General features: G+C 33.7%; 1 protein-coding gene across 3 annotated transcripts in view; it reads left to right on the top strand.

Moving 5' to 3' along the window:
• Prmt3 (protein arginine methyltransferase 3) overlaps nucleotides 1-18,683 on the top strand; it is a 136,886-nt gene that overhangs the window by 40,601 nt on the left and 77,602 nt on the right. For all 3 annotated transcript variants that reach the window (XM_026405297.2, XM_026405296.2, XM_026405295.2), the window contains one exon: nucleotides 2,946-3,045. In XM_026405297.2, coding sequence (XP_026261082.2) covers nucleotides 2,946-3,045 — 100 coding nt within the window. The remainder of the gene's footprint in view (nucleotides 1-2,945; nucleotides 3,046-18,683) is intronic.

Below are 18,683 nucleotides of genomic sequence, written 5' to 3'. Positions count from 1 at the left end.
TAAGTTCAAGAACAAGACAGGAATACAAGCCATCACTTCTCTCCCATATAACGCTTTAAGTCCTAGCTCATGCAATGAGATGATAAAAAGAAAAATTTAAGAATTGGAAATGAAACAAAACTGTTCTTACTCAAAATACTGTGTTTATAAATGTAGATCTTAGGAAGAAAAGCTAAAAACAAGATACAGTAATAAAACTATCAGTATACTGAATACATAAATAACTTAAAATCAGTTATATTTCTATAAAGAACACAAAACACACTGAAAATTAAAATGTATCAAAGTTTATTGTTATTATTTTCAACCTTCTCCCAGATGCTGCAAGGATATTAAGTCACTTTAAATAGGAAATTCACCTGGGAGATAAATGTTCCCCCAGCAACCAGTCCCCCAAGATCAGCTATTTTAATTTCTTTCTCCACAGTCTATCTTCTGACCTTGGTCAGTGTCTCCCTGCTATGTATTTCTCAGATATTGTTCATGTTATTGTTTTCTGTAATCATTTAGGCATATAATATGCCTGTGTAACCCCTAATAAACAGTAGGATTTGAAATATTCACTGCAAAGCTTGTTAATAATTCCTTCATAGACACCCCACATAATTCCTCTCTTTCACATACTTTTTCAAAAATCATCTGAATAGCCCCTGTTATTGGGCTGGTTATTGTTTTGTCCCCCTCTGTTTTCTTTCCTCCCATTAATTCCTTTTTTCTGAAACACAGTCTGTGAATTTATAGCCTGAATTGTACTGCAGATAAGTGGGGGCCTCCAGAAAAGCTAACTAGAGATGGCAAATCGTGTTCTCCCCTCACCTTGGCCTGTTGAGCAAGCCAGAAGAGCACAGGATTGGAATATCACCTTTGTATTAGTCTGGATGTTCGTCTTCGAATCATTAAGTTGTTTTAAAGCCAAAGATTTCTATTGAAGAAAAAGTCTAGTGCTGCTGAAAAGAGTGTATGAATCCCTCCAGCAGTCAGTGTGGGTACAGAATGCAAAGTCCAGAAATCCACACCTAGATGGTTGGTTTTTGACAGATGCCAAAGTAATTCCATTGGTTGGTTAGTGATATTGTTCCAACAAAATTTTTCAGTAGTTTCAATAGATACTAATCTGGTAAAAAAATGAAGAAAAGTAAATGTGGGAATATGGCCAGCAAGCACATAAAACAATAATTGGTTATTAGGAAGATAGAGTTTATCTTGTACTTGGGATCTTGCTGCACAATTAAAATTTAAAAGATGAACATTAATAAGTGTTACAGGCATGTGGAGACAGGAATGCACATATTAGGAATATAAAATTATATACGTGCTCTGTAAAACAAATGAGTATTTTCTTAAAAAATTAGGTATATACTACCATTTGGTACAGTGATTCTGTTTGTATCCCAGTGTTTATAAAGCTTTATTCAGTTAGACCCCAAAGTTAGAAACAGTTCAGAATTCCATCAATAGGTGTGGGTAAACAAAATTGTAGTTTATCCATGCAGTAGAGTACTCACTAATAATAGGAAGCAAACTACTGATACACACAAAAAATACATAAATCTAAAATGTATCTTATATATTGAAAGATAGCAGGCACAAAAAAGTACATTTAGTATGATCCTGTAACTACAGACCTCCATAAAATATGAATTATTCTAATAGGTAATGAAAGAAAAAAAAATCAGTGGTTGTAGATGGGAGGATTTTCTGAGAAGGGGTATTTCTGGATCTTTTCAGGGAGATGGAAATAATCTCTATAGATGTGGTGGCAGGCATGCACATGTCAGTGTTTTTCAAAATTCAATATAATGTATCCTTAAAAATGAATGCATAAAATTGTGTGTACATAATGCCTTGATGAAGTTGGGGATGGGTATCTCTTGGCAAAAAAAAAAAAAAAAAAGGAAAGGAAAAACTTAGCCTTACTTTAGTTTACTTAAGTTATCTCTTTATTTCAAATACCAGAAAAGATGTTGGAAAATATGTGCTAACCTTATGATTAAACATAAAAATATCTAATGTATGCCATTGGGCAAGGTCCAATAATTTGGGAGAGGATTTTAAGTTTTTTACAGCGTATATTTATATAGTATACAGTGCTTGAGATGTATACATAGCTTTCACAAATATCTGATCCCCAAAAAGCCTGTGAAGTAAGTAGGGCAGGAATGTCATTCTCTTTTATTGTGAATACACAGGCCCAGTGAAATTATTAAAATACTTAGTGAAGGTCACTTAGCTGACAAGTGTGAGAGGACCTGGACATTAATGTAAAGGCTTCTGCCTTCTCATTTCCTTAACACTATGACAAATTACTATCTTCTATACCAACTTTTAATGTCAGTATTGGTCTGTCTCCGCCACACTCCCTTTTTTCCTTATTAAGACACAATCATCAGAATTAAAATTCTCTCTCTAAATTTCCTTACGGGGGCTGGGGATGTGGCTCAAGCGGTAGCGCGCTTGCCTGGCATGCGTGCGACCCGGGTTCGATCCTCAGCACCACATACCAACAAAGATGTTGTGTCAGCCAAATACTAAAAATAAATAAATATTAAAAAAATAAATAAAAAAATAAATTTCCTTAGGATCACCCAAGTTCAATGGTGAAAGGATATTTAATGTATATAACTTTCCAAGGGAAAAATTTCACAGGAAAATGTTGGATGCTATTAAGATCTATATAAAAGCATGTATTCTTAAAAACATTGAGAATTTTCTCAGGCTGAAGATTTCCTTATGAGTACTGTGTATTGCCAAAATTAACCAGAGGCATTTTGGGGCATTCCTGGAGTGACCAAACAGTAATTATAAGACGTAGGGGATAAATCAACTCTGAACATACTTTTTTGTTCCTCAAAATAATATGAATAGTTGGCAGAAATTTTATGTAATTTAACTAGCTTCCAGAATCTTTTTCACATCCTAATACAATTTATTATGATAATTTTCAGATTGAATAAACTGGAAGATACTATCATACTAATTAAAGGAAGAATTGAAGAAGTTCATCTTCCTGTAGAAAAAGTGGATGTTATTATATCTGAGTGGATGGTGAGTGTTCATAGTAAAAGCTACTTCCATTGGTAAAATAGAGAAGTAATAAATAAGGTTGCAGTTTTGTTGCATTAAATTATATTTGAAAAATGACAGAATGATGATAGTATTTTAAAAATAGCAACAATATGATAGTTTATTCTAAAGTAGCACTTACTCTCCATTCACTATCTTTTTATAAAAGAATGTTACATTTTTACCTTTAAAATCATAATTTGAAAATTACTATTTTTCTACTATCTAAATTTATGAAGACCTAAATATTTGCCTGAAAGTTTACAAGGACTAATAAAGATGTTCTAAACTATTGCATCAAAATTCACATGATATTTTCAGTATTATTATCATGCCAGATGTTCTATCTTTGTGATCCATTAGTCTATTTAATCAGTGTCCTTTATCACATAAAATATAATATACTGCTATTATTAAAATAGTAAATTTTGAGTATGTTACATAGCTCTAGATTACAATTGAAATCATGAGTCAAGGCAGAATATTTATTTTGAAATGCATATAAATTAAAATTCATGCTATTTACCAAGTAATTGGACTTTTTGTTATGCCAGTTTGATGAAGATATAAGAGAATTTCCAATAGGCAAAGATTTCTTAAACTTTTGGAGAGTTCTTTCTTTTAAAGCTCTGTTTTTTACATATGTTTTCATGAAACAAATTTATCAAAACACTTACAAACAAGTTTTACTTTATAATTTTCTATAAATTTTAAGTATACATGGTAAAAATCCTAGCAAAATAGAAATTTTAGGGAGTTCTTGAAATGTTCTAATTTAACATAGTAGTTCATTGTAGTTTAGAGCCAAGTGTAATCCCAATTCTTGGCAGGTACTTTTTTATATGTGAAGTAGTGGAATGAGTTTTTTTCTTTATTTTTTTCTGATTGTCCATCTTTATAGGACTCATTGTGATAATTTGACAAATGTATACAATATGTAATGGTAATTAGAAGCATTTCCATCTCTGCAAACATTCATAATTTCTTTGTGGTGATATGTAATAAGTTATTGTAAGCTATAATTACCCTACTGAACTACAGAACACTAGTATTCATTCTACCTATTTAACTGTATTAGGTAACAACCTGTTTGTACTCCTCATCTCCCCTACCCTTTATTGCCTCTAGAGACCACTATTCTACTCTCTGCTTAAATTAAGTGAAATTTTTTAGTTTCCACAAGTGAGTGAGAAGATATGGTATTTGTCTATCTGAACCTGACTCATTCATTTGACATAATGCCCTTGAGTTCCATCCATGTTGCCACAATGATGGGATTTCATTCTTCTTTATGGCTGAATAGCATTCCGTTGTGTGCATATACATCTTTCTTACTCATGCATAGGTATTGTGAATAGTAAACAAGTAAACATGGAGTACAGATATCTCTTGGATGTACCGATTTTGTTTCCTTTGGATATATGCCCAGCAGTGGGATAGCTCCATTGTGTGATAATTCTGTTTTTAGTTTTTTGAGAAACCTTCATACTATTCCTTAATGACTGTACTTGCTTACACCAAAAGTGTATGAGTTCCCTTTTCTCTGTGATTTTTTAAAAATACCAGTTCTTAATAACAATATTTTTATTCTTCATGATCATACCAAAGAATTTGTATCAGCACTTTTGAGTTGAATGAGAAGATACAAATTGAATCAATAGTTAACAATTCCAACAGCTCTTTAAAGACTATACCAAACAGATGCTTTGGAGAAAGCACAGTTGAAACATTTACAACTACTTCTTAGTTTGAAATAACTTATGCTAAAAGTTGTCTGACATCATTTCTCTAGGGACTATTTTATTTTTCTTGCAAAATGCATCTATTATATTAGTCAAGTTAGACTTTATAAGCAAAGAGATGAGAACAAATTTCCTGTTACCTCAGTTGAACATTTTTATAAATCTAACTAGTTGGATTATTCTTATCCTGCCTGGCAGAATTACGCTTCTAGATATTGATTTTCTTGGAGTTTTTCTTTCAAAATCTGAAAGATGATCCATAAGTATTACTGTGCAATTGAAGTCTTAGAGTCATTTGGTTAACAAGGGAAAGAGATTAGCTGGATGGAGCATACTTACGAGAATATCTTTATGATGGGAACTTTATTGAAAGTCATAATGGTCTTGGACTTTTTTGCCCTCCGATCCATTTTATACCCTTTTCCTACTTTCTTCTGTACTTACATGGAGCACTCATTGCCTTCCTAGGCTTTAGTAACAGCAGACTCTTCCCCCTAGGTTTTAGTAACTCAATGGGAAACTCTTAAGTAGAAGATTTAAGGAAGAGGGAGCCAAGTCATTCCTCTGCTCATTTTAATTCTGTTAGTGTTGCTGTTCCTTTTGTGACTTCAGTTCCCACTGGTCAGGCCTGTCATAGTTACAACATCCACTGTATGATCTTAGTTCTGGACTCCTATGGCAGTGATCTGGTTGTCTCTCTTGATGACATTTTTTTTTTTTATCCCCTATGTAATCAGCTTCCAGCATTAATTTTCCTCTGTTTAAAATAGTCTGTAATTTCTGTTGTACTAGTGAGACTCTGATGTTAAAGGGCACCCTTCACTTTGGAGAGCCAGTGAGGTATGATATCTGCCTTTATCAGAAAGTCATGGTGATATAGAGTACAGAATCACCACCACATGAGATGAATGGAGCTGGTTGTTTGGAAGCTAGGGTGTTTACGAAAGCTCTTCACTAAGGAAATCAGATCAGTGTATTCAAGAAGGGATACCCAAGAACTTCCCTTATTCCTATCCATAAAGGGGTAACTTAAATATTGGCATTATGTTCTTCTCTGCAATTTTTTATAAGCATAAGTTAAGTGAAAATCTAGCCATTGTATTAAATGACTTAGGTACAGCATGAGACACTGTAATTTATGGCAATCAAAATTCTGAATGCCCTTAGTTCTCTAGTGAAATTTGCATTTAAGGCTTAAAGAAAGCTTGTACCAGAATATTGTTAATCATTTTGGTGGAGTGTAAATATTATTTATGGTATTTTCTAAATTCTATAATTTGGTATTTCATTAGGATTTCTGAGTTGAAAAGTTGAAAAATACTAATTATACAACTAAACAAGGGGCAAGTATGCTTTCTGAAATTTATCCAACATTTTTCAGATAGTCCTACTTGGCTGAAACAATGAGCAATTGGTAGATACTTGATTATTTTCAATCTCTAGCCACATTTTCAAAGACCAGATTTTTAAATTAAAATGTACATAGTTTAGTAAAAATATAGAAATTTAGAATGAGCCATTTTTCAGCTATAGCATAGCTTTTGTTTTGTTTTGTTTTTGGTTGCCTTTTAAAAGTATTTTCAACAAGGAAGGACAAAAAAGGAACATACCCTCCAAAATTGGACACAGATATTTAATGGACTTGTAATCTAGTATAGCAATGTAGACATCATATATTGCAGATATATACATCTGTTTCCTTCTATTGTGGTCCACTAACTATTCCATGGCTTAATGTAGATAGCTTTTGTCTTCAGCTATTCATGAATTTTTCTTTATTTTGGAAGCCCTTCCTAGATAAGAATGTAATTTTAAAAGTTAAATCATTGCTGTTCAAATGTTATTTAATAAATCATTACTTGCCTTTTATATTAATGAATTTCCAGATTTACATTTTTCTTTTTTTATTTATTTTAAAATTTTTTATTATTATGTTTTAAAGGAAATTTCTTTTTATTGAATATAATTAATATAATTTTTTAAATATTATAATTAATACATATTAATTGCACAGCTTAATGGGTATGACATTTTCATGCATGCATATATCACGCTTTGCTCATGTCCACGCTTCCTTCTACCTTGTCTTGTACCCCTCATTTCCCTTTACCTCAGGTCCCCTTCCCTTTTACTAATAATCTCTTTTCTATTTTCAGGTAATTCTTTTTTTTAAATTTCCACATGTGAGAGAAAATAAGTGACACTGTCTTTCTGTGTTTAGCTAATTTTGCTTCTTCCATTTTTATTTATGTTTCTGCAAATAACAGTTTTATTCTTTATAGCTGAATAATACTCCTTTATGCATATATAGCACACTTTCTTTACCCATCCATTAATGGCGCCAGCACCTTGGTTGATTTCCTTATCCTTGTTATTGTGAATTAGTGCTGCAGTAAGCATGGGTATGCAGATATCTCTTGTATGTTGACTTCATTTCCTTTGAATAAATACCTAGGAGTAGTAGCTGGATCATATGATGGTTTTATTTTTAGGTTTTGAGGAACCTTTATACTGTTTTTCTTACTGATTGTGCTAATTTACATTCCCACTAACAACACATAAAAGTTTCCTTTCCTCCACATTCTTTTCAGCATTTGTTATTTTTTTGTTTTGATAATGGCCATTTGACTGGGGTGACATAGAATCACATAATAATATCTCAGTATGTAGCTGTTTAGTTTTTTAAAGCTATACAGACTTTTATGTTATATAAGTAGTGGATGAGTTAGTTACTAGACCAGTTTTGATTTGGATTTCCCTAATGGCTAAATATACTGAGCATTTTTTTAATGTTTTTATTGGCCATTTGTATTGTTTTTGAGAAGTATCTATTTAGATCATTTGCCCACTTTTTAATTCTTTTGTTAAGTTTTTTTAAATATGTATTCTGGTTGCTAGTCCTCTGTCAGATGAATGGTTGGCGAAGATTTTCTCTCATTCTGTAGATTGTCTCTTGATACTGTTGATTGTTTCCTTTGCTGTGCAGAGATTTTTCCTGGGCTATTGGAGTACTATTCAGGAAATTTTTGCCTGTTTGAGTATCTTGAAGTGTTTCCCCTATATTTCTTCTGGTAATTTTTGAGACTTTAAGTCTTATATTAAGACTTTTGATCCATTTTTGAGTTAAATTATGTACTAGGTGAGAGTTTCAGTTTTCTGCATGTGGATATCTGGTTTCCCAAGCATCATTTGTTAAATAGGCTGTGTTTTATCCATTAACTCAATGGCCATAGACATTGAACTTTGTTTGTTACCAGTATCATCAGGCCTCTTTTATAGTTATGAATCAGAAACCTACTTATTTCATATTTTGTGCTTTAATTATAGTATCTGACATATTTGTAGGTCTGCTTTCGAAAACTATAGTTTTTTTATTTATATATGACAGCAAAATGCATTACAATTCTTATTACACATATAGAGCACAGTTTTTCGTATCTCTAGTTATATACAAAGTATATTCATACCAATTCATGTCTTTATACATGTACTTTGAATAATAATGATCATCACATTCCACCATCATTTATAACCCCATGCCCCCTCCCTTCCCCTCCAACAACTGTGTCCTATTTAGAGTTCATTTATTCCTCCCATGTTCCCCCTCCCTATCCCAGTATGAATTAGCCTCTTTATATCAGAGAAAACATTCGACATTTGCTTTTTGGGGATTGGCTAACTTCACTTAGCATTATCTTCTCTAACTCCATCTATTTACCTGCAAATGCCATGATTTTATTCTCTTTTATTGTTGAGTAATATTCCATTGTGTATATATGTCACATTTTCTTTATTCACTCATCTATTGAAGGACATCTAGGTTGGTTCCACAGTTCAGCTATTGTGAATTGTGCCGCTATAAACATTGATGTGGCTGTGTTCCTGTAGTGTGCTGTTTTTAAATCCTTTGGGTAGAGACCGAGGAGATGGACAGCTGAGTCAAATGTTTGTTCCATTCCCAATTTTCCAAGAAATCTCCATACTGACTGCAGTGATTGATTTGCATTTCTCTAATTGCTAGTGATGATGAACATTTTTCATATATTTTTTATTTATTGATTGAATATCGTCTTCTGAGAAGTGTTTCTTTAGGTTCTTGGCCCATTAATTGACTGGGTTATTTGATTTTTGGTCATTAACTGTTTGAATTCTTTATACACTCTAGAGATTAGTGTTCTATCTGATGTGTGAGGGGTAAAGATTTGCTCCCAAGATGTAGGCTCTCTATTCACCTCACAGATTGTTTCTTTTGCGGAGAAGAAACTTTTTAGTTTGAGTCCATCCCATTTATTGATTCTTGATTTTTAATTCTTGTACCACAGGAGTCTTATTAAGAAATTTGGGGCTTAATCCCACTTGATGGAGATGTGGGCCTACTTTTTCTTCTATTAGATGTAGGGTCTGTGGTTTTATTCCTAAGTCTTTGATCCATTTTAAGTTGAGTTTTGTGCATAGTGAGAAATACAAGTTTAATTTCATTTTGTTGCATATGGATTTCCAGTTTTCCCAGCACCATTTGTTGAAGAAGCTGTCTTTTCTTCAATGTATGTTTTTGGCACCTTTGTCTAATATAATTATAATTTTGTGGGTTAGTCTCTGTATCCTCCAATCTGTACCATTGGTCTACCAGTCTGTTTTGGTGCCAATACCATGCTGTTTTGTTACTATTGCTCTGTAGTATAGTTTACGGTCTGGTATAGTGATGCCACCTGCTTCACTCTTCCTGCTAAGCATTGCTTTAGCTATTCTGGGTCTCTTCTTTTTCCAGATGAATTTCATGACTGCTTTTTCTATTTCTATGATGAATGCCATTGGGATTTTGATCAGAATTGCATTAAATCTGTATAGTGCTTTTGGTAGTATGGTCATTTTGATAATATTAATTCTGTCTATCCAAGAGCAAGGTAGATCTTTCCATCTTCTAAGGTCTTCTTTGACTTCTTTCTTTAGAGTTCATTAAATGGATCTTTTACCTCTTTCGTTAAGTTGATTCCCAAGTATTTTTTATTTTTTGAGGCTATTGTAAATACGGTAGTTTTCCTCATTTCCCTTTCTAAGGATTTGTCACTGATATACAGAAATGCCTTTTATTTGTGGGTGTTCATTTTATATCCTGCTACTTTGCTGAATTCATTTACTAGTTGTAGAAGTTTTATGGTGGAACTTTTAGGGTCTTCTAGGTATAGAATCATATCATCAGGAAAGAGTGCCAATTTGAGTTATTCTTTTCCTATGTGTATTCCTTTAGTTTTTTTTTTCATCTGTCCACTTGCCCTGGCCAGTGTTTCAAGAACTATGTTGAATAAAAGTGGTGAAAGAGGGCATCCCTGTCTTGTTCCAGTTTTTAGAGGGAATGCCTTCAATTTTTCTCCATTTAGAATGATGTTGGCCTGGGGCTTAGCATAAATTACCATTATGATGTTGAGATACGTTCCTGTTATCCATAGTTAACATGTGTTTTGAACATGAAGGAGTGCCGTATTTTGTCAAATGCTTTTTCTGCATCTATTGAGATGATCATATGATTCTTATCTTTGAGTCTATTGATGTGATGAATTACATTCATTGATTTCTGTATGTTGAACCAATCTTGCATCCCTGGGATGAATCTCACTTGATCGTGGTGCATGATCTTTTTGATATATTTTTGTATTCAACTTGCCAGAATTTTATTGAGAATTTTTGCATCTATGTTCATTAGAGATATTGGTCTGAAGTTTTCTGTTTTTGATATATCTTTGCCTGGTTTTGAATCAGAGTGATATTGGCCTTATTGAATGAGTTTGGAAATGCTGCCTTTTTCTATTTCTTGAAATAAATTGGAGAATATTGGTACTAGTTCTTCTTTAAAGGTCTTGTAGAACTTGGCTATGTATCCATCCAGTCCTGGGCTTTTTTTGGTTGATAGACTTTTGATGGCATCTGCTATTTTGTCACTTGAAATTGATCTGTTTAAATTGTTTATATCTTCCTGATTCAATTTGGGAAAATTATGACCCTAGAAATTTGTCGATGCCTTCGATACTTTCTATTTTATTGGAGTACAAGTTTTCAAAATAATTTCTTCTGTTTTCTAGTGTCTGTTGTGATATTTCCTTTTTCATCATGTATGTTAGTGATTTGAGTTGTCTCTCCTTCTCTTCATTAGCAAGGCTAAGAGTCTATCAATTTTGTTTATTTTTTCAAAAAACCACCTTTTTGCTCTGTCAAATTTTTTAATTGTTTCTTTTGTTTCAATTTCATTGATTTCAGATCTCATTTTAGTTATTTCCTGTCTTATGCTGCTTTTGGTCTTGATTTGTTCTTTTTCTGGGGCTTTGAGATGTAGTGTTAAATCATTTATTTGTTGACTTTTTATTCTTTTAAGGCATGAACTCCATGCAATGAACTTTTCTCTTAGAACTGCTTTTCATAGTGTCCCAGAGATATCTATGTTATATCTGTGTTTTCATTCACCTCTAAAAGTTTTTTAATCTCCTCCTTGATGTCTTTTGTAACCCATTGTTCATTCAGTAGCATATTATTTAGTCTCCATGTGTTGGAATGGATTTTATTTCTTGTTTTATCATTGATTTCTAATTTTATTCCATTATGATCTGATAGAATGCAGGGTAGTATCTCTACTTTTTTATATTTGCTAAGTGTTGCTTTGTGGCATAGTGTATGGTCTGTTTTAGAGAAGGATCCATGTGCTGCTGGGAAGAAAGTATATTCTCTTGTTGAAGGATGGAATATTCTATATATATCAGTTAAGTCTAAGTTATTGATTGTATTGTTGAGTTCTATAGTTTCTTTGTTCAGCTTTTGTTTGGAAGATCTATTTAGTGATAAAAGAGGTGTGTTAAGTCACCCAAAATTATTGTGTTTATGGTCTATTTGACTCTTGAACTTTAGAAGAGTTTGTTGGATGAATGTAGACGCTCCATTGTTTGGGGCATATATATTTATAATTGTTAAATCTTGTTGATGTATGGTTCCCTTGAATAGTTTGTATGTCCTTCTTTATCCTTTTTGATTGACTTTAGCTTGAAGTATACTTTATTTGATATGAGAATGGAAACCCCTGCTTGTTTCTGAAGTCCATGTGAGTGGAATGATTTTCCCCAACCCTTCACCTTCAGTCTGTGGATGTCTTTTCCTATGAATGAGTCTATTGGAGGCAGCATATTGTTGGGTCTTTTTTTATTGATCCAATCTGCTAGTCTATGTCTTTTGATTCTTGGTTGGCATCCATTTTCTTTCAGAGCTTGGTATATGTTGTTCCATGATCTCCTGGCTTTGAGGGTCTGGGTTGAAAAATCTGCTGAGATATGAATTGGTCTCCCCCTATATGTGATCTCATTCCTCTCTCTTGCGGCTTTTAAAATTTTGTCCTTATTCTGTATGCTATGCATTTTCATTATAATGTGCGTTAGTGTAAATCTGTTGTAATTTTGTACATTTGGTGTCCTGTAAGCCTCTTGTATTTGGTTTTCCAATTCGTTCTTCATGCTTGGGAAATTTCTGATATTATCTCATTGAAGAGATCGTGCATTCCTTTGGTTTGAAATTCTGTGCCTTCCTGTATCTCAATAACTCTTAGATTTGGTCTTTTGATGCTGTCCCATAATTCTTGGATTTTATGTTCATGGTTTCTTACTATCTTCACTGTGTGATCAACTTTATTTTCCAGATTGTATACTTTGTCTTCATTATCTGAGGTTCTTTCTTCCAAGTGATCTAGTCTATTGGTTATGCTTTCCATTAAGTTTTTTATTTGATTTATTCCTTCATTTCATGGATTTCTGACTGGTTTTTTTCCCCAGAGTCTCTCTATCTCTCTTTTTCTCTCTCTCTCTCAGTAATCTTTTGCTTCCTATATTTGCTCTCTTATCTCATTGTTGGAGTGATCAATTTTTGCCTGTATTTGTTCATTTAGGTAATTCTTTAATTCACAGATCATTTTAATTATGAACCTTCTGAACTCCTCTAACATTTCATCAACTTCGTTGTCCATGGGTTCTGTTATTATAGTGTCCTGGTTTGTTTGGGGCACTTTTCTTTCTTGTTTTTTCATGTTGTCTATGTGTCTTCCTGTCTTGCAGTGTGGATCTGGGAAATTACAGTTTCTTCCCTATATTCTTGTAGTACCAGTGCAGATTGTCTGTACCTCACCTTCATATTGGGCTTCCAGACCCTGCTGGTGTCCCTCAATGAATGCTACTGCATCCTGGATATGGCTGCTGTGTAAGTTGGAGTGGGTGGATCTGGGCTGCTGGGCTTGACCTCCCCTGGTAGTCTGCTGGTCGGAAGGGGTGGTACTGCACCAGAGGCTTGGCTCTGTTGGGTGTCGGATGTCTGCCCTGCCTGGGGAGGGGTAGACTGGGCCAGCTGTGCACCTGGGTCCTGCCATGTGGGTGTGGGTGGATGTGGGCCCCGGGCTTGACCTCTAGTGGTAGTCTGCTGCTCTGAAGGAGCGGTCCTGTGCCAATAGCCAGGATCTGGAGGTGTCTGCCCCACTGGGGGAGAGGTCGATCCCGCCTGCTGTGCACCTGGCACCCTCACAGGCAGGTGTGAGAACTATAGTTTTTATTGGATTTTACTCATGGAGCTTATTGCTTGTTCGACTGTTTAGCAGTATTTGATGCTATGCACTATATTTTCCAAGGAACATTAGCTGTGTTAAATTCTTTGATGCCTATAGGACAGAGGTTCCACCCCAAGCAATTTGCATTTGTTTTTGACATATAACTTGGGATACTTACAAATACAGAAGCACTGCATTTATTGTTTTTAATTTATTAAACATTTTATTAGGGAAGTAAAAATGTAGAATAAAAGTTCAGAGTAGCTTTATGCACTCATCAAACAGTTTCGGCAGTTATCAATATTTTGCCATTTTTGTTTTATCAATATTTGTACAATTACAATTTTTTAAGCTATCTTTAACTGATAATGATTTTTTTTAGTATATTCTATATGTTGCTATCAAGCCTAACTAAATTATTGGTGCAGTCACAATTGTGTATTACATGTTGAGAAAAATATAATTCCTTAATATCTAGTCTGAGTTCAGATTTTCCTGATTGTCACCTAAATGTTATTTTTTTTTACATTGGATTTGTTTACATTACAATCTAGGTGATTTCTTCATATTGCATTTAATCAATTTGGTTGCAGATTTTTTTAAATTCAGCTTTTTGAGATCATTGTGGATAATCACATGAACTTGTAAGAAATGATACAGAAATTCCTTTATACCCTTCACCCAATTTCTCTCAATATAACATCTTGAAAATCTATAGTGCAGTGTCATAGGCAGGGTAATGATATTGCTATCAATCAGACACATAATGGTTCCATTAGTCTAAGGAACCGTCCTGTTGTCCTTTGGCCATACCCACCTCTCTTCTCCAGTCTCCAGCCTTTCAGTGGCAACCATCAATTTGTTCTTGTTCAATTTTTTTTCATTTCAACAGTATTCGATAGGGGTTAGTGATGTAGCTCAATTGTAAAGTGCTTCCCTGGCACTACAGAAACAAATAAACAAACACAATGCTATATAAATCAGAATCATATAATATATGACCTTTTAAGATTGGTTCCTTCAACTGGCATAATTCCCTAGGGATTCATCCATATCATTGCATATATGAAGTTTGTTCCTTTTTATTTCTGAGTAGTATTCCATAGTATGTATACCACAGTGGCTTTAATCTTTGAAGGATATCTACTTTGGGCCTATCACAAGTATTCCTGTGTGGATGAATATAGATTCTCATTTCTCAGAAAAATTCCCAAGAGTACAATCTATTGGCATGTGGTAGTTACATGTTTAATTCTATAACAAAGTGACAAACTGTTTTTCAGAGGACTGAACTGTTTTACATTCCTACCTGCAAGTACCCCTGCTTCTTAGCATTCTTGCCATCATTTGATACTGTCCCTATGTTTTTATTTTAGCCATTCTGATAGATTTGTCATGACATCTCATTGTAGTTTTAATTTGCATTTCACTAATGGCTAATTACATTGAACATCTTTCTATGTATCTGTTTGCCACCAGCATCTCTTCTTCAAAGAAATGTCTGTTTTGCTCATTTTCTAATTGGATTATTTTAACTGTAATATTTTCTTTTTACTAATCCTTTCTTGGATATGAGGCGTGAACAGATTTTCTTCCTTTAGCTAGTCTTTTTACCTTTCAACAGAGTCTTTCACAGAACAGAAGTTTTTTATTTGGATGATATCCATTGATGAATTTTTTGGTGCTTCTTGCATTTGTTATTAAGTCTGAAATCTGTTAATCTATAGGGAGGTAAAAATGTAGAATAAAAGTTCAGAGTAGTTTCTTATTTCCTCTTTTAACTTATCTGTCTGTCCCTTTAGCAAACTCTAGAAACCCTGAATATAATATCTGATTCCAGATTCATATATTGTAAAGAAAAACAACATAAATGTGTTTAGGATTCATATTTTTGTTGATATTTTGCTATCATTTTATACTACCTAAATTTGATATAAAAGAATCCTGGCTTTTTCATTGGTCATTGATTTATAGAGATCAACATCTGGATTTCTAGAAGATAAATATAACTGATTTTTAATATTAAAAAAGTAAAATTGTGGAGTTTTGATTAAAGTCTTTGATTTTATATTTGTACAGGTTTAGTATCCTTTATCTGAAATTCTTGGGACCAGAAGTATCTCATATTTCAGAGTTTTTTAGAATTTGGAATATTTGTACATATATAATGAGATATCTTAATTGGGACCCAATGGCTAAACACAAAATTCACTTATATTCCAAATACACTTTATGCACATAGCCCAAATGTAATTTCATGCAATTATTTTTACTGTGTCTATGTTTTTATCATGACCCATCATGTGAGATCAGTATGGAATTTTCCACTTGTATTGGCATGCCAGCACTCAGAAAGTTTTTGGTTTTTTTATTTCTTATGCTACTATACCCCATTCCCTCAGACTTTCTTGCCCCACCAAGCATCATAAATTAGGGTTGGATATGTGAGACCTCATTTATGCTTAAAGATTACTGGAGGTGGAGTTGAGGTGTGGAAGAGAAGTGCATGTTTGAATACTCAGCACCAAGGTTCTAAATTGAGTTTGGGCAGCATGGTATAGCAGCAGCTGAGTATTTAAAATTCATTTTGTACATCGGTTTGGTTGTCCCTGATTTATTTGGGGCAATTTCCTCCAATATTCTTCACTTTGACTGGATTATGGGCTTTGTCTCCTTTTTCTCATGTTCATTCACTAAGCTTGGCACGTGGTCTTAATGTAAAAGTCAGTTTACTGATGCCTCTAAAAAGATGTTTGTTCTTTTCTTCTTCCTCATCCTCCTTTTTGTTCTTCCTCCTTCTCTTCTTAATCATTATCATCATTTAGGGGATCAGGAGCTCCTAGAATACATTTTTGCTGGAAACTGAATTAGGTCATATTCTTCTAAATCATGAAATACCACTATAAATATTTCTATAGTCTCAAAACATATAACTATTATAGGATCACTCTTAGTCCATTTGTGTTGCATTGACAAAATATCTGAGAATGGGTCATTTATAGACAATGAGAAATTCTCAGTTTGGCAGCTGGAGGTTTAAGACCACAGCAATGGCAGGTTTCATGTCCAGTGAAAGCCTGATCTCTGCTTATAAGATGACACCATGTTACTCTGTGCTTCAGAGGAGACAATGTAGCTGGAATGGAGACATGGCCTTTTATAATGGCCCTAACCCTACCCATGAGGGCTTCACCCTTATAACTACTCACCTCCTAAAGACCTCACTTCATAGTACAACCATGTTGGCAATGCAGTTTCAATGTATGAATTTTGGGAGGGACATTCAGAAATTAGCACACTTGTTATTATATATTTCTTTTAATATTTCCATAGTGTATCTCTTTAATATGATTCTCTTAAAAGTACAACTAAAGCCAGTGTGGTGGTGCAACCTGTAATCCCAGCAATTTAGGAGACTGAGGCAGGAGGATCTTGAGTTCAAAGCCAGCCTCAGCAACTGCGAAGTGCTAAGCAACTCAGTGAAACCCTATCTCTAAATAAAATACAAAATATGGCTGGGGATGTGGCTTAGTGGTCAAGTACCCCTGAGTTCAATCTCCGGTACAAAAAAAAAGTACTACTAAAGTATTAACTTAAACTTTTATGAGTAGAATACCTAGTTATAATTAATTATTTTTCTCAGCAAGTTTTGGGAATTAGGAATCTTTGTTTAGAAATAATACATGCATCCTACACATGCTTTTGGAAAAATATTTAGATGATTCAGTATTCCCTTGAGTAGATATGTTTATTGGAGAGTTAGCAGCAGTTTGAGGGAAGGGGCCAGTTCAATTGTTGATCTTTTATTGGTTAAGTCAGAGTGCCATCTAGTGGGAGAAAGACTGTTAAATTAATAGAAGTTTTCAAACTTTTAGATGAGCATGTAGACAGAACCATCTGTTATCCTAAGCTTAAGCTGTGTTTTCCAGAAGTCGACAATACTAAAGCATGAGAACTGTGTATTGTAAGGTGAGAGAAGAGGAAGAAAGTATTCCTACAGGGCAATAGCAGACACACAATAGGTACCTGATCAGTGGAAGTTATCGCCATGATTCTTACTTTTCTCACATGGAAGGCCAATCAAGTAGAGTAATAATTAAGTAGGAGATGCTCAAATAAATAGTTGTGGTATTCATGTAATATTTTATCATCTTCTGATCATATACTAGTACAGAAATGTTAACAATTTTATCCTCCGTTGTCTTTATTTTGCCATTCAGGATCTATACCTAATTCTTCAACAAAATCTGTTACAGTTTTTAATACATCTTTCCTGAAATATTTTAATCTGTTATAAACATACATATATGCCTCGCTACTTGGCATACTCAATCCTTAACAAACACATGTGGCTTCTGTGTGCTGGCAATTTTGGAGGCAATATAAAACAGTATGCAAAGCAGGATATAATCCCTATACTTACATTTACTGTAGAGTAGATGTTGTCTAACTGCTGCTCTGTACCTTGCTATTCTCATTGTTTTTAAACATATAAATTCTCCTCTAATGGCTGCTATAGCTGCATCCCTCAAACTTACTCTATTCAAAATATCACCTACTTGTGATTTATCCTTTGATCCTTGGATTATTTAGAAGTGCTCAGTTTAATTTCCAAGTGTCAGGATTTGATTTAGGTGTGTGTTACTGATTTCTAGTTTAATTTCATCAGATTAGAGAACACGTATACTCTCATTCCTTTAAATTTGTTCAGAATTGCTTTATAGCCCAACATATCGTCTTTGTGAATGTTTCATGTTGATGTAAAATGAATATGTTCTATTATTGCTGGATGAACTGTTACATAATTTTTTTTGAATCACATTGGTTGATTGTATCATTTGTCTCTGAAATTCTTATTAACTTTAAGTCTTTTTTATGAATTACTAAAAGAAAAATAATGAAATTTCTACCTATAGTTCAGGATTGTTTCTCTCTTCATTTTTGTCAGTTTTTCCTTGAGTGTTTTTGTGGTGGTTAGATATATTCACATTAGGATTATTGTGTATGCTTGCTAGTTTGGCTTCTTTATATATATGTGTTCTTTGGCCCTGCTAATATTTTTGGTTCATTTACATTGTCTAATGTTAATTATAGACCCTGGAATTTAAATTTTGGGTTTTTTTGTTTTGTTTTTTTCTTTACAATTTAGGTGAGAAAGCCATACATGTTCAGTAGAATCAAATTTCAGATTTTGAAATTTGATCTGTTCCAAGGCTAGCTGTGTGTGGTAGGAAACTCTTGCAATGCTGAGCAGCACTACCACCACCGAGAACCTATAGCTCCCAGTCAACCCCATAATCACCAGGGTCAGC

Source organism: Urocitellus parryii, chromosome 4, assembly GCF_045843805.1.
Source record: "Urocitellus parryii isolate mUroPar1 chromosome 4, mUroPar1.hap1, whole genome shotgun sequence".
NCBI lineage: Eukaryota > Metazoa > Chordata > Mammalia > Rodentia > Sciuridae > Urocitellus > Urocitellus parryii.
This window is presented reverse-complemented; position numbering and strand designations above follow the sequence as displayed.